Genomic DNA, 25,510 nt, shown 5'->3' with positions numbered 1-25,510 from the left:
TTTTTTGGAAGCAGTCCTATAAATGATGTCACCGTAATCTAAGATGGGAAGGATTGTCATTTTGACCACGGATTGCTTTGCAGAATGAGTAAAGGATGACCTGTTGCTGTAGAAACCCAATTCTTGACTTTAGAAAGTCAAGCCAGATACCCAGATACTTACACAAACTGACAAATTGTAGTACTTTACCAACCAGGGAACCAATACTAGGGTGGTAAGTTACAGTTGAAGATCATGAACTTTGTTTTACTTGTGTTTAAATGAAGATGAAGGTTGGAGAAGGCATGTTGAAGACAAAGTTGTGCTGTAAGGAGGACAAAGCTGTGTTCGAGGAAGAACTGCATGCTTATAAAATGGTGTCATCTGCATATAAATGTATATGAGAACCGTCAACAGCGTGAGCAACGTTATTAATATATAATATAGATTTTTGAATAAGGTTAGGCCTAGCATGGACGTAATTTTGGGGGGGACAGGGGGGACATGTCCCCCCCCCCCCCCCCCCCACTTTTTCCAAAGTCAAGTTTTGACCCCTGCACTTTTTACCATCCAAAAACAATATTACGCTATATTACCGAACATCTACCGAAGACAAATTCCTTGTAAATGTAATTTTACTTGGCCAATAAATCTGAAATCTGAAATCTGATTAAATTGACACTGGTTGAGCTCTAGGACCAAGCGGAAAACAACTGTTTGTGTTGAAGCCTGTTTCCCATTAGAGCATACTGTAAAGATCCCCCCCCCACCACCACCCCCACCCCACCACACTCCATGTCCCCCCCACTTCTAAAGTGAAAATTACGTCCATGGGGCCTAGTATCGACCCTTGAGGAAAGCCCATAGATAGAGGTAGAGGAGCAGATTGGTAGCCCTCTGTTCTCACGTACGGTCTAAGATATCACTTCTGAAGCATGTCACGGATGCTTGAGAAAGTCCGATATGTTTGAGCCTGCTAAGCAAGATGTTATAATCCACAGAGTCAAAGGCTTTAGCCAAGTCAACAAACACAATATTCCTTATTGTCAGTGGCACATTTGTCATTTAGCACTTTTAAGTGTTGCAGAGACAGATCCATGTCCAGTTCTGAAGCTGGACTGCTAGGGGGTAATAATACTGCTGAATTCCAGTTAGCTGTTAGTTGTCAAGCTTTTCAATGACTTTAGAGAGGCAAGGCAGGATAGAGATAGGCCTATAATAGCTTAGGTCTGAATGATCTCCCCCTTTAAAATGTGGAGTAACAGATGCAAATTTCCAGTCCTGCAGAAATGCACCAGTTTGTAGGGACAGATTAGGATAGATAGGTGCAGCAATAACACGTCCTGCTATTTTCAGAAAGAAAGGGTCAAGAGTATCCAGTCCAGGTGATTTATGAGGATCTACCCTGAGTAACTTGTCAAGTACCAGTGTCGTTTACCTGAAACAACTGAATGGAGAAACAGGAATTGGTTGTGGAGAGGGAATCATTGCATATAGCTGGGTCGAGGTCAGAGACCCCAGAGATGGGTGAAGCTGTTGCAAAGGCATGACCGGACTTGATAAAGTGATTATTGAAGGAATTTGCCATTTTAGTTTTATCTGAGACAACAATGCCCTCAGATTTGACTGCATTTGGCAAGTGTGAGGACTTATTGGTATTTCCATAGTCTTGACATTCTGCCAGAACTTTTTGGAGTCAGAACATCAGAAACAGGTTCTTATAATATTCAGATTTTGCTTTTCTGATTGACTAGGTGCATTTCAATTCAATTCAATAATACTTTATTAATCCCAGAGGGATTGTTTCTTATAGAGCTGAGGGATTGCCAGTGGCAATAAGGAGGAGGTCTGGAGTGGCAGAGAAGAACGTAGAGCAGGGGTGTCAAACATATGGCCCGCGGGCCGGATCGGGCCCGCAAACAGGTTAAATCTGGCCCACGAGATGGTTGTGTAAACTTTATTTTCATACTTTACAATGTAGAGTGAAAATAAACTTATCTTTGTGAGCAAGTTTTCTCTGTAACGAGTATAAATAAAACAAAGCTGCGCTTAAGTCTCACACAAAAACTTGAATCACATCCTGAAGTCGGCCGCCACTCAGGATGTGACTCCTGATATTGATGTGCTGGTGAAAGCTAAAAGATGTTAAGTAAAATGAGTCAAATATACTTTAAGTGCTGCATGAAACTGTTATCTGTAAGCTCTGAACCACTAAGGAATGTTTTATTTATTTATTTATTTATTTATTTCAGATTTTCAAGTACACTTCAGGTGTTGTACTATTTTGGATACACTGTCCTCAGGCTCCAGCCTTGTTTTATATTGATTGTATTAAAACAAAGAAAACAATCTGAAGTTGTTTTTAATTTACCGGTCCGGCCCACTTGGGACTAGATTTTCCTCAATGTGGCCCCTGAGCTGAAATGAGTTTGACACCCCTGACGTAGAGTGCCATGTATGAGAGCTGTGTTGCAGGAGTGAAAGAGCAGTTCAAGGTGGCGGTGGGAGTGCATCAAGGATCGGCTTTAAGCCCTGTCTTGTTTAATTTGGTAAAGGTCAGGCTGACAGATGTTGTTAAACAGGAGTCGAGCCTCCATGGACTACGATGTTGCAGATGACTGTGATCTGCAGTGAGAGCAGGGTGTGGGTTAGAGGAGAAGCTAGAGAGGTGAAGAATGTACTTTAAAAGAGAGGAATGAAGATTAGTCACAGCAAGACAGAATACGTGTGTAAATGAGAAGGACACAAGTGGAACGTTGATGTTGGGGAGAAGAAGTAAAGATGGTCGAGGATTTTTAGTACTCTGGTCCTATAGTCCAAAGCAACAGAGTATGGAAAAGAGGTGAAGAAGTGTGTTAAGCTGGTTGGAAGCAGGTGGAGAAAAATGTGATGTGTGATAAAAGGGCTTCAGCAAGAATGAGAGGAAGGGCGAAGAAGACGGTAGTGAGACCATTTATAGAGACGTGTCCATGAGGAAAAGACAGGAGGCAGAACTGCAGGCTGCAGTGCTCAAGATGTGAGACAAATAGGGAAAGATGAGGACACAAGTCTTAAGACTGTTTTGCAAATAAAACTATCACTAAAGTCTACAGATAGTGATAGTGTACATTAATGAATAGTTAACCATCTGTGTGGAATGCAGCAATGAATGAGACGTTTACAACTACTTATGAATGTTAAAGTTCCGTGTGAACAGCTTCCAACATCTGTAGAAAGCTACTGATCACTAATCTATAACTGGTAAGAAAGTGGAAATTAAGTGTTTTCTGGTATTGTATGAAAATATGAGAAAGAAATGCATCTAATAATTTAAGATGCCAGTAAATAATAAAGAAAATGTCTAAATAAGTTTTAAACAACAAAATTCAGAGAAAACAAAAATAAGAGACTCAAAAACTAAATTAAATAATTAGGCACAATTTCTGCTACCTATCGTGGCATTAGTAACTATCAGTAGCTTTCCTTTGGCGTTTTTATTGATTTTTTCTTGCTTTTGGCAGGAAGTGTTTTGTACTTTTTTGTACTCTCAATAAAGTTTACATATTTAGGACGTCATCAACTGCCAACGCATGCGCGTTTTAGCCGTTTCCAGGGCCGGGTATCATGGCGGCGTACGTGGACATTCTCAAAAAAGAGTTTCCTGAGATTGACGCGGAGCTTTTTCACTACATCACAGGTGGGTGATCGGAAACAGAGCCTCCGTGTACCGGGGCTTCTGGTCGCGGAGCGCCGGGGACATAGCTTCCATCTGCCGGGGCTTTTACCCGCTGAGCACCGGTGACAGCCTTCGTCAACCGGGGCTTTTAGCCGCTGATCCAACGACCACTGGCGCTGAAAGCGAAGCACGACGGCGTCTGATTAGCTTGTTTGCCGGGTACCCGCTGCTCTGGGCTCGCTGACGATCAATCAGGACTGGGACGTAAAAAGGGCCGGACCATACCGGATCCAGGTTCGGTCAGGACTGAACCAGGATAAACACTGACAACAGCTAATGTCAAACCGATAAATGATTTGGGTTCCTAGTGGACTACAAACTGGGCTGATCCAGCACGTGGCTGGCATGTGGTTCTTTTGAATTTAGCTTTATTAGCAAAGTGTTGATCAGAACCAGATCGTGAGCTCTTATCAGTCAGAACATTATGACCACTGGTAGACGACCAGGTTACTGAGACACCTGATGGTGGGCAGGGCTTGTCAGAGGAAACAAACTGATGTTGGATAGCTGGATCAGAACCACAGCTCTGAGAACCAGGAACATCAGGTGTCCACAATGACCACTGTCCTGCTCCCAGAATGGACACGTGGAGGAGGGAGGTCCAGTGAGTCCGTGTGCAGGTGGTTATAATGTTCTGGCTGATAGGTTCAATGATGACCTCTTTTCTCTCATTGTCTCCCCATGTTGAGAAGAGAAGTCTGCTGTGATTCCAGATGTGTTTCAACAGCTTTCCAGATAAACAAGGTCTACCTGTGCATTTATTCCAGGTGTGCTGGACAGTGGGGGAGCAGACTTTGAAGATGGTGAGGAGGTGTTTGATGCCATTGGGGGTGTCCTTCAGGATGTCTCTGCTGACAGTAAAAATGAGGATGACATCAGAGACATCTGTCTCCAGATGTTCAACACGCTCAAGCTGTAAGCAGATGCTATGGTGTCGTTCTACGTTCCTCACGTTTCACATCAGTGGGAAGATTCGTTAGATCCTTGTTGGTTTGTGTTTGCCAGGAACAACCACCACCACCAACACCCCCCACAGAAACAGGTGCTGCTGGACGCTCCCGTCCAGCTGTCTCAGATGTCTGCCGGCTCTGGTAAGAACCCGACAGTATTTGAGACCCTCACGTGAAGAGCAGGGCTGATGAATGTGTGTGCTTCTCAGGCTCGGCAACCAAAGACGTTCATGGGATCTGGATGATCAAACGATCTCAGAACACGGTAAGTGCTAGAGACCTCCAGAGCGTTCCTTCTGGTCTGTCGAGATGGGGCTTCCTGTTTGACGGGGAGCTGAGAGCAGCAGCTAAATGGCAGAGCAAAGTGTTGTTGGCGTAGCTACAAAGCGTTCCATCCCCTCTGGTTGTTTCTCCTCAGACGGTCGATGCCAAAAAGTTGGAGAAGGCTGAAGCCAAGCTGAAGGCCAAGAACGAGCGTCGGAACGAGAGGGACTCCCAGAAAACATCTGGTCCACTGTGAGTCATATGCCTCACCTGTCCTCAACTGTCCTCATTTGTCCTCCCCTCACCTGTCTTTTTGTGGCCTCTCAAGAGTCCTGGAGGAGGCGTCAGCCAGTCAGGCCAGCAGTAAGAAGGATAACCGGGTCGACCAGTCCGGGAAGAACCGGAGCTACGACATCCGAATCGAAAACTTTGACATTTCCTTTGGAGAGAGGTGAGAAGAGGTGTGTGTGTGTGTGCGTGTGTGTGTGCACGTGTGAGGCACACTTTTCTACCATGCTTTTCCCTGTGTTCAGGTGTCTGCTGCAGGGGGCGGAGCTGTGTTTGGCGTCTGGCCGGCGCTATGGTCTGATTGGTCGGAACGGTCTGGGGAAGACAACAATGCTGAAGATGCTAGCCAGTCGGAACCTCCGTGTTCCAGCCCACATCTCCATCCTTCATGTTGAACAGGAAGTAGCAGGAGATGAAACGATGGCGCTGCAGAGCGTCCTGGAGAGCGACACGCTACGAGAGGAGCTGCTGAATGAGGAGCGGCGCCTGAACGCCCGAATAGCCAGTGGAACGTACGTAGCTAACACTAGTCGGCCAGTGGCAGGTGATGCTGTTCAAGGCGCGTTCGTCCAATCAGAGCATTGATGACACGCTGGGGGCTGGTACTGATGGCGGTTATTGTTTCAGGGCCGAGGGGATGGAGAGCGTCCGTCTGTCCGAGATTTACGCCAAACTAGAGGAGATTGAAGCTGACAAAGCCCCTGCTCGGTAAATATGGCAAACACACGGAAACACGACGTAACTGTCACTTTGGTAAAGACTGCGATAAATTTACTTCGTAAGAAATAATCTGAACAGTCGAAACAAGAAATCATAGGGCAGGTAACTAGCTCCGTCTGTCTCATCCAATCAGAGCCTCCATCATCCTGGCTGGGCTTGGATTTTCTCCCAGAATGCAACAGCAAGCCACTAAGTGAGGGGTGTTTCATTCTCTCTCTCTCTCTCTCTCTCTCTCTCTCGCTCGCTCGCTCTCTCTCTCGCTCTCTCTCGCTCTCTCGCTCTCTCTCGTTCTCTCTCTCTCTCTCTCTCTCTCTCTCTCTCTCTGTGTGTATGTACAGCAGTGACTGAGCGTGTTTTGTGTGTGCAGGGAGTTCTCGGGGGGCTGGAGGATGAGACTGGCGTTGGCCAGAGCTCTTTTCGCTCGGTGAGTTTGACACTAACTGACCTAACTGCTTCGAGTCACTGATCACATGACTCATCACGTGTCTGTTTTCTGTTAGACCTGACCTGCTGCTACTGGACGGTGAGTTAAGAGTTTCCCCAGGAGGCTCCGCCCACTTCCTGTTGTAGTGGTTCAGTCAGTTTTAGTTATTGTGTGTGTGTGTGTGTGTGTGTGTGTTTGTTTCAGAGCCCACCAACATGCTGGACATCAGAGCCATTCTGTGGCTGGAGAACTACCTGCAGGTCTGTAGCATTAGCAACAGGAGCCTTTACCCCTGAGTTAGCCTAGACTGATGTGACTCCTCCCCCTCAGACATGGCAGTCCACCATCTTGGTCGTCTCCCACGACAGAAACTTCCTGAACGCTGTAGTAACAGACATCATCCACCTGCACTCTCAGAGACTAGACAGTTACCGTGGCGACTACGAAAACTTCCTGAAGACCAAAGAAGATCGACTGAAGAACCAGCACAGGGAATTTGAAGCCCAGATGCAGTACAGGCAGCACATACAGGTAAAAGATTTGTATCTACTGCCATGTTACACAAACACAGACATGCTGTCTATGTAGTTAATGTACAATGGGCTCATGGGAGAGAGGAGGGCGAGCTTTAGGTGCTGATGGGGGCGGTAGGTGATAAATATTAAGGGTTGAGTGATTTGGAGGACCTTTAGAACATCCTAATCGGAGAGAATTACAAAATCAGGTCTGGAAGTAATGGACATGGACTGGACTGTAGGACCCCTTCAGACCTGCAGCTGACAGGATGAGGTCACATCTAACAGCAGCAATGTTTTAAAAGCGTCCTTCGGATAGTTTTTGTTCCGAAACCAGCTGATTCCATCCGGGAGGCCGCATCATCTCACGGAAGACGAAGAAAATCAGCAGATCAACAAGTCTGATCAATGTTCTTCATCGGGGAGCTCCAGGCTGAACAGGTTGGGTTAGCGTGTTCTAGCATCATGAGTCTGCAGGACAGTGACCTGGGCTCTACTAATGACGAACAAAACCCAGTTCCAGTTGCACGGAGGACAGGATGGTCCCCTCAGAACCATGAAGGTGGTTCAGTCCAAACACTGGAGTCAAACGGGTGTGTTTGTGTTGCAGGTGTTCATCGACAGGTTCCGGTACAACGCCAACAGAGCGGCTCAGGTGCAGAGTAAAATCAAGCTGCTGGAGAAATTGTAAGTGTGTGTGTGTGTGTGTGTGTGTGTGTGTGTGTGTGTGTGTGTGTGTGTGTGTGTGTGTGTGTGTGTGTGAGTGTGTGTGTGAGCGTGCACATGCATGCACGCGTGCGTGCGTCCTAACTGTCCCTGTCTCCTGCAGACCAGAGCTGAAGCCTATCCAGAAAGAATCCGAAGTCTCTTTAAGGTTCGTGGTGTCCACATTCACACACAGCTGCAGGTGCTGACAGCTGATGGTTGCTCTGTTCGTGCCGCAGGTTTCCAGATAACTTTGAGAAGTTGTCTCCTCCCATCCTGCAGTTGGATGAAGTAGAGTTCTACTACAGTCCAGACCAGCCGCTCTTCTCCGGACTCAACCTGTCGGCGGATCTCGAGTCTCGGATCTGTATTGTACGTGTCACTGTGAGGTCAAGCTGTAATCGCCAGGTAACCAATCGCACCGGCTCAGTCAAGCAGCACTGAAGGTCTTGTTTCATGGCAGGTTGGCGAAAACGGCGCCGGTAAAACCACAGTCCTGAAACTGTTGATGGACGAGTTGACCCCAGTCAGCGGAGTCCGGCAGGCTCACAGGTGAGACGGCCAGCAGGCCAGTCAAGGAAAGTGATTACCTAGGGAGGCTCGAGGAACACCGGAGAACCTCGAGTCCAGGTGATCTGGAGGGATTTGTAAGCAGTTCTGTGTGGTTCGATCAGGGAACCCGACATGCATCTTGGAACAGTGCAGAACTGATGTTTTCTCTCCAGGAACTTGAAGATTGGTTATTTTAGTCAACATCACGTAGACCAGCTGGACCTGAATGTCTGCGCTGTTGAGCTGCTGCTCCACAAGTTTCCAGGTAACCATGGTGATGAGAAAAACAGCAGCTGCTACAGGGCAAGCTCTGATTGGCTGCCGGGTTTGTATCACAGGTCGGACCGAGGAGGAGTATCGTCACCAGCTGGGTGGTTACGGTATCACTGGGGAGCTCGCCGTGAGGCCGGTGGCCAGTCTGTCAGGAGGCCAGAAGAGCCGAGTGGCCTTCGCCCAGATGACGATGCCAAGGTAAAGTTGACGGAGCCGCCAGCTGCTGCTGCTGCTGATGATGATGATGATGGTGATGATGATGATGTTTTATCTTTCAAGTCCAAACTTTTACGTTCTGGATGAACCGACCAATCACCTGGACATGGAGACCATTGAGGCGCTGGCAAAAGCTCTTAACAAGTTCAAAGTAGGCGTGATCGTCCCCGTTTATCTATCGTGTGTCTCAGGTGTGTCTCTCACCTGTCTGATGTCACAAATTTCAGGGCGGAGTCATCCTGGTGTCACACGACGAGCGTTTGATCCGGCTGGTGTGTAAGGAGCTGTGGGTGTGTGAAAGTGGGAATGTTCGGCGCATCGATGGCGGCTTTGATGAATACCGAGACATCCTACAGGAACAGTTCAAGAAAGAGGGTTACCTGTGAGGCCCGGCCCACTGCTAACTGGCCACAAACACCCCGGCCCTCACAACACTGAAACTGCAGCCGCTCAGCCACAAGAGCACACCGGAGGACTGTTTCTTCTTGCTCACCTGCTGCTCAGATCACCTGCTGCAAGACGATTGGCGGTTTGGGATCACCTGGTGAGGTCACGCGAACTTTGGTGGAGCAGGAGTGCTTTATTTAGACATCGAAGCAGAATCTGTTGAAATTACGGTTTTGTTTTGACTTTTAAAGAACCAGACTGTCAAACGTGATAAAAGTCTAAATTAAAAATATAAAATTGTCTCCTCGATTCCACTTCCTGTTGTTCCTTCTCAGGTTCTGGTCCAGACACGTAGAACTTTTCATTAGTTCATCAGATACACACCATCAGTTCTGGCCAATCAGAGCCCACCAAGGTAAACAGAACTGGTCAGGTCAGATGTGCTGGGTTCACAAGTCCAGCCACTTGCTGCCTGGTTCTGGTTGCTCTGGGTCAGGGTTAGGGTCAGATATACATAATTTAATTAGTAGATGGACAAACTCTTGTGTCGGATATCTACTTCCATGGTAATTTGTTGAGGGACATGTTCAGATGCTGCTCTGACCTCTGTCACTAGACCAGATCCAATCAGAAGCTCTAAATGGCTGATGGAGGTTGTAGGTGACCTAGTTGGTTGTGGAGCTGCTCCTGTTCGGTGATTCTGACATTAGTTTTGGGTCAAGATTCTGAAAAAGTCTGACCTGACCGTATGAACGTTACAGAGAAGTTCCATTTAGAACTGTGTTTTAGATGGAGCTGGACCTGACAGTACAAAACAAACTGTTCTGGTACCAGGAAGTATCTTTATATCAGAACAACACAACCAATGGGCTCCTGAACACCCTGGGCTGATGGAGCTCAATATTCAACAATGGCTCTTTGATGCTGCCTGAACCTACTGACTGTTTCCCTCTCATCCAACAAGGACATTAGCAGGAGCTCAGGCTAATGTTAGCTGTAGCTTGGGTTAATGTTAGCTGTAGTTCAGGCTAACATCAGCTGTAATTCAGGCTAATGTTAGTTGTAGCTCAGGCTAACATCAGTTGTAGTTCAGGCTAATGTTAGCTGTAGCTCAGGCTAACATCAGCTGTAGTTCAGGTTAATGTTAGCTGCAGCTCAGGCTAATGTTAGCTGTAGCTCAGGCTAACATCAGTTGTAGTTCAGGCTAATGTTAGCTGTAGCTCAGGCTAACATCAGCTGTAGTTCAGGTTAATGTTAGCAGTAGCTCAGGCTAATGTTAGCTATAGCTCAGGCTAACATCAGCTGTAGTTCAGGCTAATGTTAGCTGTAGCTCAGGCTAACATCAGCTGTAGCACAGGCTAATGTTAGCTATAGCTCAGGCTAACATCGGTTGTAGTTCAGGCTAATGTTAGCTATAGCTCAGGATAACATCAGCTGTATCTCAGGCTAATGTTAGCTATAGCTCAGGCTAACATCCGTTGTAGTTCAGGCTAATGTTAGCTGTAGCTCAGGCTAACATCAGCTGTAGCTCAGGCTAATGTTAGCTGTAGCTCAGGCTAACATCAGCTGTGGCTCAGGCTAATGTTAGCTACAGCTCAGGCTAACATCAGTTGTAGTTTAGACTAATGTTAGCTGTAGCTCAGGCTAGCATCAGTTGTAGTTCAAGCTAATGTTAGCTGTAGTTCAGGCTAATGTTAACTGTAGTTCAGGCTTACATTAGCAGGAGCTAGGGCTAACCTTACATTACAGCTGTGACTTGTGTTTATATTGTATCATGCTGAAATGGGTTGGGACTTCACAAAGTAAACATTCAGTTCAGTTCATTAAGCCAATCAGTAAAGTGTTTCCTATATAAGGAACCCAGCAGGTTGCATCAAGTCACTGACTTGTATCAAGAGTCTTTACAGCAGTCCTCATACTAGGCAAGCATTTAGTGACAGTGGAGAGGAAAACTCCCTTTTGACAGGAAGAAACCTAGAGGATCCTGGCTCAGTATAAGCAGCCATCCTCCACGACTCACTGGGGACGGAGAAGACAGGACACACGGACACACACACACGCCAAGTAAACATTTTACCGTAATTTCCGGACTATAGAGCGCACCTCAATATAAGCCGCACCAGCAAAAAAAAAGTTTTCTACACACACGCCACACTCAAATACAAGCCGCAGCGCAGCAGCCACATGCAGGTCTCCGCCGCACAGCGCATGTACGGCCATAACGTAAGATAGTTAGACAGAAAGACGCTACACGGAGGTTTTTCGTTGTTGTTTTAATTCAACAAAACAAATTTTAAACACAGGTGAACGTGCCTGCAAGTTTATAAAATAAAACAGCACTGATAGCATTCATATTTCTGGATGGTTATAAAATAAAAACAGAACTGACACGTTATTACCGGTAATTTGCATGTTTAGAAGAAAAGAAACTGCCTATAAAAACAAGGTAAACGTGGTTTCAAATGCTAGGACTGATTTAGAGTTCTGGCTCGTGGCCTGTAGCTATGTCCTGCTGCATCTTCTGACTGACACAAGGTAGGACAGCCTTCCTGTAGAACACCTCCAGCTTAGTCAAAGTCTCATCCCACAGGTTGGGGTCAAAGGTCACCGGGACTACTGCCATCTCTTTCAGAGTGTAGACAACGAAGTCGGCCTGCTTTAGGCCCGTTACTGCCAGCTGACACTGGACCTGTGTGAAGTAGCTGTGAGACGTCTTCAGATGGTAAACTGGACTCTACTTGCAGGACACAGAAAACGTTAGTGGACACAAGAGTAGGACTACTGGACCCATGGGACTGGCAGGTTGTTCACCTGTCCAGGCTGCCTTTCGTCATGGTCCTCTATCTGCAGACAGAAGGCGGGGTCTTCCCTGCAGGCTTCCTCCACTCGCCGGTGTCTGTGTTTGTAGGGACACTTCACCTCCAGGCAGAGCAGCCTTTGACTGCTTCGGCTGTCCGTCACGATGCCGTCAGGACTCGCAGCCAACCAGGGTCGCTGGGCATCAATGAACAGGCCGCAGTCCAGAACCGTGACGGACCGACCCATCGCACTCTTCCATTCCTGTGTGACATCAGCGGTGACATCAGTGCTTTACATTTCTCTTTCATTTTATTTATATATATATATATATATATATATATATATATATATATATATATATATATATATACATATATATATATATATATACACATATATATATACATATATATATATACACATATACATATATATATATATATACACATATATATATATACACATATACATATATATATATATATATATACATATATATGTATATATATATATATACATATATATGTATGTATATATATATATATATATATATATATATATATATATATATATATATATATATATGTGTATATATGTATATATATGTGTATATATATGTGTATATATATACATATATATGTATATATATACATATATGTATATATAAATGTATACATATATATGTATATTTACATATATATATATTATATATTTCTCTCAAACTTCTGTTTAAGTTGAAGCTCGTGTTTTTAAAATTGTTATCTCTGGGTTGGTGAAACACACCTGGTACCTGCGGACGGCCTCGGCCTCCATCTGAATCCCCCAGCTCATGGCTCTGGTCTGGAATCTGAGGCCTTCACCTGTGAAGGTGGGCAGGTGAATTGACTGAAACAGGTAAATGTTAGCCATGGCAACAACAAACAGGTAAATGATCAAATCCAGGGGAGGGAGTGGCCTACCTGTGACTGCAGCCAAGTATGAATGGGGCGGAGCTTCGCTCTTGCCGTTAGCGAAGTGACTGTGAGCGATGCTGTGAGCCACTGAGGCTGTGATCCGGTTCTTTCTCCAGGCAAACCAGTCTGGGTTGGTTCTCTGTCCACGGGTCTGGACCTCTACCTTCTCCAGAAGACACCGGTCCAGGTGAACTGTCACATCCAGCGGCACCTGATCTGGTCTTGGAAGAGCCCCATCTCTTGTAGGATTTGGATCTTTGTTGGATTCTGGTCCCTCTACAGCATGATGTTTGAGATGTTTTAGAGAAGAACCACCTTTAGTCATGTTCTGGTTCTTCTGGACCATCTCATGATTGGTTCCGGTTTGTGGGAGAGATGAGGTACCAGGTCTGGACTTTAGGTTCTGCTTCCTTCTGTTCTGAACGTTGGTTTTGGCTGAAGCTCCACCTCCTGCCTCCTGGATGGACGGGTGATACAAAACCTGTGGCAGAACCAATTTCTGGGTGGGAGGGGTCTTTGTGGAGTTCTGGTTCTGCATGTCCAGTGGATTTGGGTCTGTGAAGAAAGAAACCATAAAGGATTATTCTGGTCCCTCTACAGCATGACGTTTGAGATGTTTTAGAGAAGAACCACCTTTAGTCATGTTCTGGTTCTTCTGGACCATCTCATGATTGGTTCCGGTTTGTGGATGAGATGAGGTACCAGGTCTGGACTTTAGGTTCTGCTTCCTTCTGTTCTGAACGTTGGTTTTGGCTGAAGCTCCACCTCCTGCCTCCTGGATGGACGGGTGATACAAAACCTGTGGCAGAATGCATTTCTGGGTGGGCGGGGTCTTAGTGAAGTTCTGGTTCTGCATGTCCAGTGGATTTGGGTCTGTGAAGAAAGAAACCATAAAGGATAAAATCTAATCAAATAAATGATCAAACACCTGAACAAAACTAATGATGAACAGATGTTTCACTCACATGCTTGATGCTTTTATTTTGTAGGGATCAGTGAAGGAATGTGTACTGTGACCTCTGACCCTCCACACCACAGGCTGAGTTAAATTTAACAAAGTAGGTTGATACCAGAACATCTAATGACTCCTCCACCTTCATCCCTCTGAAGTTTCTCACTTCCTGTGAAGTTATTTAAATAAACTTCCTACTTTTAGCTCATGAAATCATTATTATAACTACTTATTAGTTCGAATATAGCACTTATTAGGTTTATTATTTAATGCTGACCCCCATTCTAACCCCCATCTTACGCAGACTTATTTTCCTCGTTATTACGCAGTTTACGTAAATGCTCGTACACGCAGAGCATCGTACACTACCGTAAATCACAGTAAACTCCTGTAACTCAGAGAAAATCCCGGTTCTGAACCGTTAGTGGTTCCATCAGAACCACACATTCCTGAACGGAACCGATCAAATGTAAATGCTACGTGAAGTTTGGCTGGAGCCCACTAATCGTGATAGATCGAGACCAGATCATCTTCAGTTTTCAGAAAGCGTTTAACAGTGGTCAGCCAGAGTCTTCCTCTACCTTTTCGGTGAGTCCTGTAGAGTCCGGCAGAACTTTCCAGAGGTTTATCTTGTTTCCAGAGGATAACAACAAGCCGCTCCGTAATCCGTCCTGCGTCTCCGAGAGCAGAAGTGAAACTATTTTCACCGAGTCATCGAGGCGTGGCGCAAACAGACGTAACCCAAATGTCCCGAGGCCTGAGACCGGTTCTGCTCCTACGAATCCACGCGGGTCAACGATAGTTTCCACACTAAACCCAAACTCGGTTCAGTTCTGAGCCATGATTGCTGATGTTGATCTAGTTTAGCTCTCTGACTTCACCTTTGCAGCTAGTCAGGATGGCCGAGCGGTCTAAGGCGCTGCGTTCAGGTCGCAGTCTCCTCTGGAGGCGTGGGTTCGAATCCCACTTCTGACAAGGTTCAATTTTGTTTTTTTGAAAAACAGCTGTTCTTCTCCTGGAACCTTCAGAAGGTTCCCCACTGGTTTCGTCTCACATCTGATCCAGATTTAGGACCCTTGGTGACACTGGTGGCTCAACCCATTTCAAACATCCACAAAATGGCTTCTTGAGTCAAATATCCAAGTTAGAAAACCCCAAGTGACATTCAGCTCATACATATATTGAAAATTATTCTACTTCTTTATTTTTTCTACATTTGGATGTAATTATTCCAATCTGTTTTCTAATTTAAAAGATGTTGGGTTCTAAAGGGCTAAATTATGAGCGGGTGAATCCAAATCAGCCTCTGGGTGAGGTTCCACATCTTTTTTTGTTGGGTGATTTTATTTAACCTTACTTTGTTTCTTGGTTTTGCAGGACGTTTCGGGTTTTGATCGGCTCTCTGCGGATCACCATGCGGGTTTCTAAGATCTCAGATGGTCTGTTCCTCAGCGATCTGGACTCGGCTCTGAACCTCAGAGTTTTAAGCAGCAGAAACGTCACACTGATCATCAACGTCAGTGGACTGCAGGTTTCCTATCCTCCGTTGGACAGCGTGCAGGTCCTCCATGTCCCCATCCAGGATGAACCTCATGCCCCTCTGAGTCTCTACTTTGACTCTGTAGCTGAGCAGATCCAGCAGAACCAAACAGGAACCACTCTGGTCCACTGCACTGCAGGCAGGAGCCGCTCACCCGCTCTGATCATGGCATACCTGATGAGGTAAGACCTTCAAAGATTCCGGTTTAGGTTCTGACGGTATCAACAAATTCAGCAGACGTGCTGGATTGTGTTGTGTTCGGTTCCGTCAGTCCTGTTGGTAACGGTCTTCCTGGCGTGAGATTTGTTAAATCCTTCATTGTCTCTTGAGAACACGTTTGACCTTTTAGCTGTAGATAATCTATAAAAAAAAACAAATGTCTATATTTCTATTTTTAAAGCTTAAACACTTTAATCTAGTGATGCGGCAATACTGATATTAATATCACTGTTGTGGCCGACAATCAATATGGGCCGATATCAATATACAGACAATAATGTGTCTAAAATCAGCAGATTTTGTGTAGAATGAAAATTATTAAAGTTGAATTTTCGTTACAAACACCACACACCTTTACGTTTCTGAGATGATTACAATGACTGTCACATGACAGAACAAATACCCCCCCCCCCAAAAAAAAAAGATAAGCAAATGGAAAAATATAAGTTGTTAATATCGGCCCAATTTTAAGCTTGATTTATGCTTGACACGTCCGCGAGGTTCGCGTGGCTAAATTGCGTCATTTTAACAACCACGCCCCTCCACCCGGCCCAAACTTTCTGCACCGCGCACCCAGGAAAATTTCTAACCACGCGGACGGTCGGACGCGGAAAAACATGGCGGACCGGCAAGAACTAGTATGGCAGAGGTTCATAAATACAGACATTTGTATGATTCAGCTCTCAGAGGTCACCGTGATCAACATGTTAATAATTCTTGGACAGAAATAGCTCACACTGTCGGAAAAGACGAGGACGCTGTTAAAAAATGCTGGAATGCCATGTTGTAAACAACATGAGTTTTTACTTCTATGGTGTAGTGTTGGATGCATGCCGTAGAGCTCCATGCTGCCCCCTACAGTTTGGGAGAATATTGGCTCACCGCAGAGACGAGCCGCATGAACCATAAACGCTGCGAGTTGTGAAGCGCGTTCCATCCGCGAGCCGCATCACCAAGCGGAAAGTAAATGCGTCAAGCATAAACCAAGCTTTAGTCATCGGACCGATACCGATATGTCAAAAATCACTAACATCGGCTGTTACGATATATTGTGCATCCCTGCTTTAATCGGCTACAGCCGTAGTCGGGTTTTTCTCCATATTTTAATAATGTTACACGTTATGCTTCCTGGTTGGTGATGGTGGTGGCAGCGTTGACCTCACACACACACACGATGGAAGCTCTTTAACTCACACCCACCTCACTGGTTTTATTTTTCTGTTTTGCACAACAAAATACAACATAGATCAATCTGCACCACTGCATTAGCTGTGCTGGCTCAATGTCATAAAAAACACAAAGGCTAAGATTAAACTCCTTATGCGATCTCTACATCAATCAAAATAAGGGTCCTGGATGTGCAGTGTCACTCTAAACTGTGAAGGTGTGATGAAAGGTGTTTTTTTTTTACTTTGGAAGCTAATCGTGAACCACTGGATACTTTCATCCTATTTTCAGGGCAATAGAAATCCAGACAAGACAAGCTGAAGCACCAAGTTTGCTCTGGGGTCTCAGGGGGTGCCGTGCAGCTATGTTTGGTTCTGTTTGTCTGGGACTCACTCAGGTTAACACTTGTCTGATGGTTCTGGTATGTGTCTCTTTAGGGGTACCGGTCTCAGCCTGCGTCAGGCTTACAAACTGGTTCTGGAGAGCCGGCCATTCATCCGACCCAACGCCGGGTTCTGGAGGCAGCTGATGAACTACGAGAAGCTCCTGTTTACCAGGAACACGATGCAGATGGTGAGGACATCTGCTGGGGTTTTGCCTGAAGTAATACAAGAGCCAGAGGAGACGGGTGCTGCAGTGTACTGCGTCAATGTGTGACAAGGCGCTGACGGGACAGAACCTGGTCCAACAGGAAACAACATGGAAGCAGATGTTCCTCTGTTGGTTTCATCCAGCTCTTCTGTCCATCTAGTATGGATTGGTGTCAGGAACTTGAAGGAGTAAAAACCAACATGAAACAAACAAACAAAAACAAAAAAAGGGCAGAAATTATCGCAGAGCACGGCGGGTCGGTTCTGGTCTTAGTACTGGAAGCTCCTCTTTGTCTGGATGTCGTCCAGGATTTGCTGCAGCTCCTCGTCCTCAAACCGACCCTCCACACTGGAAACAGATTCAATCCCAACTTTATTCAGACAGAAACTTCAGTTCTCTACACAGATCCTGGTCTTTGACCCGGTCCACATGTATGTGGGCTGAACTGAACCAGAACCGGTTCCATCTGTAGTGCTTTACTATGAAGCTGTGTAGAGCTAGCACGCGACCGGGTTTAAGTACAAATCCCAGAATGAATGGGAACAAGCTTGTTCCATGTTTAGAACTTCCTGTTGCTCAGAGCAGGATGCGTGTTCACAAGCTTTAAACCCAGCTGTTCAAAGAAAACACTTTCAAAAGATAAATAACAACACATTAACCCTAAAATTAACTACAGAGATAACATTCTCAGATCCTAATATAAATATGGTTACCAACATCAATTAGAGTCTCAAAAAAGTGTTTTTGCCATATTGCTTGAAATGCTCTTCACCTACTAATAAATTAAACGTTTTAGACAGAAAATGTAATCGTTTTATTCGCCTCTGAAACGGAAAATCCTGGAAACACCTAAATTATCTGGTCCTTGAGCAGATAATTCAGTGGGTCCCCAGGTGGGTTACCTGACTCACCTGGGGATCAGGGCTTTGGCCTCCTCTGCAGCTTCAGGACACAGATTGGCCAGACTAGCCAACTCAAACTTGTGCAGCTTCTTCTGCAGCAGGAGACTGGAGGAGAAATGGTGGATTTGTCACAACCAGAAGGTGGTCAGAAAATCAGTGGAAGCAAGAAAGGCGAACCTGCGCACGGCAGTAATGGTCTCCCGGTTCTTGAAGCGGCTGAAGCGGGCCGTGTAGTTGAGGGTCTTCATGAAGACCTCGGACAGCTCCTGCTCATCCTCGGCGCTCTCGTTCTGCTGCTTCCTGTGTTCCAGCAGCATGTGGACCTCGGAGTTCAGCAGGGTCTCAGCGTTCTCGAACTCTGGACCAGAAATTAAAACAGCTGATCTCTATACTACTTCCTTTTTATATTCACACACACACACACACACACACACACACACACACACACACACACACACACACACACACACACACACACACACACACACACACACACACACACACACGTTTCTGGTGTATCAAACACAGGTCTGCGGTGGCGGTAGTCGTCACCTTTGGGAAACAACAGTTGTGACGCATCTTCTTCTACGTCTCCGAGCTGCGGAGGAGCCGTGCTTCCGGCCGCCATAACGGGCCACGACTCGTTCCGGAGTTCCGTTGAGTCTCGGTACCGTGAGCTGGACACACGTGGTAAGAATTTTAAGAAGAGAACCCGCGCTGTTTCGTTCAGTCACACAAAAACACACCGGTACTTCCGCCTAGCTGCTGCTGTTTCCGCTACTTCCGCCCGTGATCTCCGTTCGCCCCCTGCTGACCGGAGGTCCAGGGTCCTGCTACGGTCAAAGACGAGACGATCAACAAAACTACTTAAAACCAATTAAATACAATTAATTAGAAAAGCAGTAATTAGGGTAGCATGAAGTTCTCCACCAGGTAGACTGTTACTCAAGCTGGGCTTTAGCTCAGATCAACTGCTTATAAATGATCATGTCACTGAGAAAAGCTTTAAAGATGGGGAAGCAGTTTTAGGAAATCCGCATTCATAATAATGAATAAATTCATAATAATAACGGTTAACAGCAAAAGAGGTTAATATGGGATCTTTCACAGATTTCAGCTTATAGGTGACATATTACCAATGATTTTCTGATAACTGTTTGATGTTTTATCTCTGTTATTCCAAATTACTATAATGAGACGTTGTCCCTTCCTCCGTAATTTAGACTGCGTATTTGCACCCTGTGCTGTTTTGCAGGATATTTCTGTAACAGAAAAGAAATTACTGCAAAATGGACTTGCGTTGGCCGGGAATCGAACCCGGGTCAACTGCTTGGAAGGCAGCTATGCTAACCACTATACCACCAACACTTGATGTTCATCACAAGAAATTCCTATTAAAACATTGACAATGTTCAATTTGGTTTACCGATTGTGTCATTTAACTGATCGTTACATCTGGTTGCATTTTTCCAGCTACTGTCCAGCTGCTCTAGACTAAATCAACTTACGGTTAGTTTCGAACGGGAAGGATGAATATGTCAACACTGAAGTCTAATGGCAGAAGTTTGCTTTCGATTCGTTATTCGGTTACTGATTTTACCTGAATGTCATAACCGTGTTCAACTGTCATCAGAGGCGGACCGAACACCGGCCTCACTTGGGTCGACGGCACAATATATACATATATATACATATATATATACACATATATACATATTACTTATTATATTCTATAGGATTATAATAAAGTAATTAATATTTTGATTTCACAGATCGGTCACATCATATTTATTGACTAACACTTTGTTGGATTAGCTTTATTAAAATAGAGTTCTTTGATTAATTAAAAGAAAATAGTCCATTCTTCATTCTTCTGTTGAGCTGAAAATAAGCAGGTTAGAAGCAAATGCATGAGACCTTGAGACCATATCTCATGCAGACTGGTCCTGTGTCAGAGGAGACGGGGAAACAGTCATTTCATTCTGTCACATAAAAATTCACTATTTAACTTTCATTCGTTTTTTTATTAATATTTAGTCTAAACAAACTAACAGCGTGTCCAGCAACATATTAATGTTACAATTAAACAATTTAATTTAAGGTAGGAACATTTTACCTGCTGCTGGCCTGTGACACAGACGCGCTCCGAGCCGTTCTCACAGCTCCTCAGGGAGCTGATAGAGAGCTGCGCTGATGATGTCCAGGTCTGAGATAATGCTCAGATGTTCTGATGGGAATCTTTTCTTGATAGATCTTCCGCAATGATCTCTGTGCGTGATGTTTAAAATGTCTACTCACCCGTATGCGTCTGGTGATTTTAGCCAGAATGACCAGCAGCCTTGAGATTTTTCTGTCAAAATAAACGGTCAAACACGGAGAATGTCCAGTTAACGCGACCCCTGCCCATATTTGACTTTTTTGTCTTTTTTGTAAAGATAGCACGGAAGCCCTTCACACAACAGGAGTCTACCATTTTCTGCAGGTTTATGAGCTCACAGCACAAAGTGGCCAGTGCTTACTTTTTTATACACTTAGCTATCCTATCATGCAACACGCTACAGCACCCGATAGATCACCAGACAAGGACCGATACGAGCTGCCGTAGTGGCCGGCTGCCATCTTAGTTGGGTCTCAATTTGTCCCTGGTGCATTCAATTCTACTGAGGAAGGTGCTTACCCAACTAAAACACATTATATTATCCTTTTTCACAAAATCAGACATATGGTATGGCAAAATAATTAAATTATAAATACAATAAAACAAAATTAATTAAAATACATTAAAATATAAAACCCCATCAGGTAGGCTAGAATAGTAAAAATTAATCCCACATGATCTGTTTCAATAGTACGCCGGTTGTTGCAACTGTAGGCTGCCCAATAACGGGCACAGTTGCCCACTCTGCATTGGCTTTGGAGAGTGAGGAGACCCATCCAATATGGTGGCAATGATGTTACGCTCTCTAATGCCCAATGGGGGTGTTTACGTTTTCATGTCTATGGTAGTAGGCCTAGGCTGTACAAAAAAAATGGGCAAATCTTCTCTTCTGTGCTGACTCCAGTTTTGTTTAAGGAATCCACCCGATATGGCACTCTCCAGCACCCAATGGGGTGTCTACTTATTGTAACATGATGAAGGAGCTATTCCTCAAGGTTATTTAACCTCTTTCCACAGTTGCCTCTGACACAGCGCCCGAGTGCATGAAACAGCCTCAAGGTCATGCATATTGCTTCTAAATTGTTTACTTTCCAGCAAAAGAAGACAGAAGATGAAGAGACTCTTTTCTTTTCTTTTATTAATTCAAAGAACTCTATTTTTAATAAAGCTAATCAAAACAACTGTTAGTCAATAATACAGTGTGATCGATCTGTGAAATCACAATACTATGATTAATATGTTTTAATAAGTAATATGACTTAATCTAGTTCACTAGACACACTGATACACGTTAAGTTAAACGGCCGCATGACACATTGCTGTTGCTGATCCAATCAGAACCTTCCTAGTCTGAAACGTGGCATAGTCTCAGTGGTGTTTATAAATCTGCCAGCTTTGATTCGACCAGAATTCAAAACATCCAGATTAATAAAACAGTTCCAACACCATCTAAGTTCAGTTCTCAAGATCCCATGGGGTTCACCGCATGCTAAGCGAAGTATTGGACCGGACATTCTGTACTTCTCATTTTAAGCCGAGAACCATCAAGCTGGGAAAAATCTGTTGTTTTTACCAACCAAGCAATGGTTCCTTTCAGAATAAAAGCTGAACTCACTGACCCAAGGAGGGTCCCCTTTTGACGCTGTGAACCACCTGTCGCTTTTTACCTGGAGACTATCCAAAGACTGGTTTGTCGTGCTGTCGACGCTGTTTCATCGGCTCCAGTACCAGAGGAGGGTCCGTGGACCTGGCATCCGGATCTGTACGGAGGTCTCACTGAGGGTAGGTGGATGCGACACAATGGCGTCTCTTGTGGTCGTGAAACTACTCTGATAAGTTAGGAGCAAAACATCATCTCCCACTCAGACTTTGTCTCTCCGGATACGAGGGTTCTGAATGACACTCATTCACACTCACCATACATCTCACATCTCATTCAAACAGAACATCCATCATTAGCAGAGTTAGTCTTGTTTAAATTGTTTACAATTATTTAGTAATAAACCATCTTAAACGTTTGAAGGTCTCTCTCTCTTCTCTTATCTCTCAGTTAATACAAAGTGTTGTCTGATCCCTGCATTAAAAAGTTCCAATCTTCTGATTTAAATAACCCAGTGTCTGTAAGATGGATTTCATACTCGATATGAAATTTTAATGTCTTAAGGTCCTTAATTAAATGTAAATTACTAATGTTACATTATTCTTGTGTTTAGCGGCCCAAACACCAGCTGCAGGCGACGCGACTTTAGGTTGTCATTTAGCTGCAGCCAGGTCCTCTTGCATACTTGGGTCTACGGAACTCCCGACACTTTTCTTTTTAATACATCAGTTAATAAAAACCAGAAGAACAACGACACATTCAACATCAACCCATTTCTTTAGTCCTGCATTTTTGGATTGTTAGAGTAATGCATTTTCAGTTGTACACTGTAGTGTCACCAAATTAACAATTCAAGTTTATTTATGTAGCGTCAAATCGCACAAACACAACACATCACTGAATTACCTGATAATCATATTACACCTGTTAGATTTAGTTACAATTTTTTTAAAATATTTTCTTTTTTTAAAATGTATTTTAAAATTGTGACACAGCATTCTTCTACACTCAAAAATATTGAGTAGACTGAAGCCCAGTCAAATTTCTCATATACTTCATCAGTTAAATAACTAAAGTTTTGGAAATTAGGTTGATATTAATATATGTGATTTGTACAGTAACATAAAAATTTGAGAGTTAATTTAACTGAAACCAAAAGAAAATACAATAAAATTGTGTACAAACCACAAGATTTAGTAGATAAAACTGAAATACTTTGTAGACTTTGCTGACATCAATATAGTAATTTAATGCAAACATTTGTTCAATTTATTACATTTTAAATTGAACCTAATCTAAACTGAGCTGACTTTTATAATTTTTATTTAATTTCACTGGCAGTTATAAGTACAATTTAAATCAAATGTTTGTCGTCGTCGTCTTCCTCCGCTTATCCGGGTCTGGGTCGCGGGGGCAGCATCCCAACTAGGGAGCTCCAGACCGTCCTCTCCCCGGCCACCTCCACCAGCTCCTCCGGCAGGACCCCAAGGCGTTCCTCGACCAGATTGGAGATGTAACCTCTCCAACGTGTCCTGGGTCGACCCGTGGTCCTGCTGGAAGGACATGCCCGAAACACCTCCCCAGGGAGGCGTCCAGAAGACATCCTGACCAGATGCCCAAACCACCTCAACTGACTCCTTTCGATCCGGAGGAGCAGCGGTTCTACTCCGAGCCCCTCCCGAATGTCCGAGCTCCTCACCCTATCTCTAAGGCTGAGCCCGGCCACCCTACGGAGGAAACTCATTTTGGCCGCTTGTATCCGCAATCTCGTTCTTTCGGTCATTACCCAAAGCTCATGACCATAGGTGAGGATTGGGACGTAGATCGACCGGTAAATCGAGAGCCTGGCTTTCTGGCTCAGCTCCCTCTTCACCAAGACAGATCGGCTCAGCGTCCGCATCACTGCAGACGCCGAACCGATCCGCCTGTCGATCTCCCGATCCCTCCTACCCTCACTCGTGAACAAGACCCCGAGATACTTAAACTCCTCCACTTGAGGAAGGACCTCTCTCCCGACCCGGAGTTGGAAAGCCACCCTTTTCCGGTCGAGAACCATAGTCTCAGATTGTATTTTATTATTCATGTGTTAATGTTTTTCAAAATGAAACATTTATTTTCATAATCATAACAATAACTCAAAACCCCCTAACAATAAAAAATAGAGCATTTTCCTTGTCAGCTCATAGCCTTTCCTACTTGAAGGATGAATGAAAAACCAAGAGAGCAAACACAAAAGCTAAGATTGCAAAACAAAATTAACAAATGAACAAAAAGTGCTCCTCCAGCCTTTGTAATTAAACAAGAAATGTGACACAAGCTTAAGCCCCATTCCCACCTGTACCGGGTCGGCCCGGGCCGGGTAGCCCCAGTCGGCCCCAGCCTGGCCCGGTTGATTCCACACATCCTTGCCTTAAGCCCATGTGGGCTGATTCTACCCACCAATCAGAGGCTTGCTCTAATGGAAGGTGTGAATGGGCTGACTCTACCCACCAATCAGAGGCTTGCTCTAATGGAAGGTGTGAATTTCTTGTCAGCAGTGGGTGTGTTGGCCCTGGTCGGCCTGAAGCAGTACCCCTCGGGAAGAGGGCCGAGAATGAGCCTTGGTTGGCCCGGGAAAATTCCAGGCCACCCAGATATGTAAACAACCTACGCTACCCGGCCCGGGCCGACCCGGTACAGGTGGGAATGGGGCTTAGAGCCTCCGTCAGGCTAAGGGCCTGTATGAAAACGGTTCATTTTTGGAACTATTTCCTTTGCTTTTTTGATACATTTAATAATTTTTTGGGTTCAAAATGCTTTTTGTTCAATGGAAATATATTTACATCAAGGCGAGGCATTCATTGAACCTTTTGTTGGATATCCTGTTTAAGAAGTCCCAGTTTGTGAAAAGTGGTCATCTACAATGCTCAGAGGTAAGAAAGAGCAAGATCCACTTTCAATTGACCTAAAATCACTATTTGACATTCTTGGGGTACAGTCTCCTCCCTTTTTGGTTGGCTCCTGGGCCCCTGGAGCCCCGATCAGGGCTATGAAAACGGGGCTGTTTTCTAATCCACGCTGCCTTATGCCCTGAATTACACATATGTTGTTCTTCAATTTGAATAAAAAGTAATGATGTGTGTCTTCATTATGTTTACCTAAAATAACTGCTGCCTGTCAAAAATAAGCGCTTTCTTGGCATCAAAATGTTCTTTAAAGTTCTCGAACGTAACTTGTGAAATCCACACCACACATCAAACAGAATCAGAAAATAACTGTTATCGGCTGATATTTTTTTATGGGCAGTTGAAGAGCCGTGGTTTGGAAGCAGATGGGCTTGGGCTCCCTATTTCAGACCCAAAGCATAGGCTACTCCTGACAGATAGCAACAGGCTTTGAGATCCCTTAACCATCATGTGTTAGGCGTTCTGATGCACCAACACTCCTGGTATATGTGTGCTGATAACACACATCTGCAGAGCTTGATCATAGATCATGGAGGCCCCAGCAAGTCTATTAGAGCCCAGGACTCCGTGGAAGCCCCAAAGACTCTTTAGGGACCCTGGGAGTCAGTGAAGGCCGCAATGGGTCCCTAGGGGTCTGTGGAGTTCTCTGAAGGGCCCCTACAGTGGTCTGTGGGGGTTTCTTATAGATCATCTGAG

At 44.8% G+C, this 25,510-nt stretch overlaps 4 protein-coding genes and 2 non-coding genes across 9 annotated transcripts; 3 read left to right on the top strand and 3 right to left on the bottom strand.

Moving 5' to 3' along the window:
- The first annotated feature begins 3,502 nt into the window (after nucleotides 1-3,502).
- Nucleotides 3,503-9,290, top strand: abcf3 (ATP-binding cassette, sub-family F (GCN20), member 3). The gene is made up of 21 exons (XM_015950881.3): nucleotides 3,503-3,655; nucleotides 4,462-4,609; nucleotides 4,700-4,785; nucleotides 4,854-4,909; nucleotides 5,063-5,160; nucleotides 5,237-5,359; nucleotides 5,442-5,708; nucleotides 5,824-5,904; nucleotides 6,050-6,109; nucleotides 6,284-6,340; nucleotides 6,417-6,439; nucleotides 6,545-6,600; nucleotides 6,671-6,871; nucleotides 7,466-7,542; nucleotides 7,685-7,729; nucleotides 7,800-7,932; nucleotides 8,024-8,112; nucleotides 8,286-8,377; nucleotides 8,451-8,583; nucleotides 8,665-8,752; nucleotides 8,829-9,290. Exons 1-21 carry the CDS (start codon nucleotides 3,583-3,585, stop codon nucleotides 8,985-8,987), a joined length of 2,145 nt encoding a protein of 714 aa, XP_015806367.1. The 5' UTR covers nucleotides 3,503-3,582; the 3' UTR covers nucleotides 8,988-9,290.
- A 1,956-nt stretch (nucleotides 9,291-11,246) lies between these two features.
- On the bottom strand, nucleotides 11,247-14,652 carry LOC107379919 (uncharacterized). 4 transcript variants are annotated; one of them, XM_054742408.2, is made up of 7 exons: nucleotides 14,274-14,649; nucleotides 13,706-13,779; nucleotides 13,374-13,613; nucleotides 12,747-13,295; nucleotides 12,571-12,647; nucleotides 11,800-12,048; nucleotides 11,247-11,722 (listed from the first exon to the last, which is right to left on the bottom strand). In XM_054742408.2, exons 3-7 carry the CDS (start codon nucleotides 13,594-13,596, stop codon nucleotides 11,465-11,467), a joined length of 1,356 nt encoding a protein of 451 aa, XP_054598383.1. In that variant the 5' UTR covers nucleotides 13,597-13,613; nucleotides 13,706-13,779; nucleotides 14,274-14,649; the 3' UTR covers nucleotides 11,247-11,464. The 4 variants fall into 4 exon arrangements, with proteins under 4 accessions (XP_054598383.1, XP_070399756.1, XP_054598382.1 ...); XM_070543655.1 differs by having other exon boundaries at nucleotides 13,374-13,779; nucleotides 14,274-14,648; XM_054742407.2 differs by lacking the exon at nucleotides 13,706-13,779 and having other exon boundaries at nucleotides 14,274-14,647.
- Nucleotides 14,023-18,013, top strand: LOC107379961 (dual specificity protein phosphatase 14). The gene is made up of 3 exons (XM_015950927.3): nucleotides 14,023-14,280; nucleotides 15,070-15,414; nucleotides 17,056-18,013. The coding sequence occupies exons 2-3, from the start codon at nucleotides 15,107-15,109 to the stop codon at nucleotides 17,273-17,275; spliced, it is 528 nt and encodes a 175-aa protein (XP_015806413.1). The 5' UTR covers nucleotides 14,023-14,280; nucleotides 15,070-15,106; the 3' UTR covers nucleotides 17,276-18,013.
- On the top strand, nucleotides 14,585-14,667 carry trnal-cag (transfer RNA leucine (anticodon CAG)). Its single transcript has one exon. It is a non-coding gene; the product is annotated as a tRNA-Leu (tRNA).
- polr2d (RNA polymerase II subunit D) lies at nucleotides 16,636-18,918 on the bottom strand. The gene is made up of 4 exons (XM_015950885.3): nucleotides 18,664-18,918; nucleotides 18,289-18,469; nucleotides 18,121-18,216; nucleotides 16,636-17,557 (listed from the first exon to the last, which is right to left on the bottom strand). Exons 1-4 carry the CDS (start codon nucleotides 18,737-18,739, stop codon nucleotides 17,479-17,481), a joined length of 432 nt encoding a protein of 143 aa, XP_015806371.1. The 5' UTR covers nucleotides 18,740-18,918; the 3' UTR covers nucleotides 16,636-17,478.
- Nucleotides 18,919-19,407: 489 nt separating this feature from the next.
- On the bottom strand, nucleotides 19,408-19,479 carry trnag-ucc (transfer RNA glycine (anticodon UCC)). Its single transcript has one exon. It is a non-coding gene; the product is annotated as a tRNA-Gly (tRNA).
- Between the last annotated feature and the right edge of the window lie 6,031 nt (nucleotides 19,480-25,510).

This window comes from Nothobranchius furzeri, chromosome 13 (assembly GCF_043380555.1).
Source record: "Nothobranchius furzeri strain GRZ-AD chromosome 13, NfurGRZ-RIMD1, whole genome shotgun sequence".
Classification (NCBI taxonomy): Eukaryota; Metazoa; Chordata; class Actinopteri; order Cyprinodontiformes; family Nothobranchiidae; genus Nothobranchius; species Nothobranchius furzeri.
Note: the sequence above shows the minus strand (reverse complement) of the source record. Positions and strands in the feature narration are given on the sequence as shown.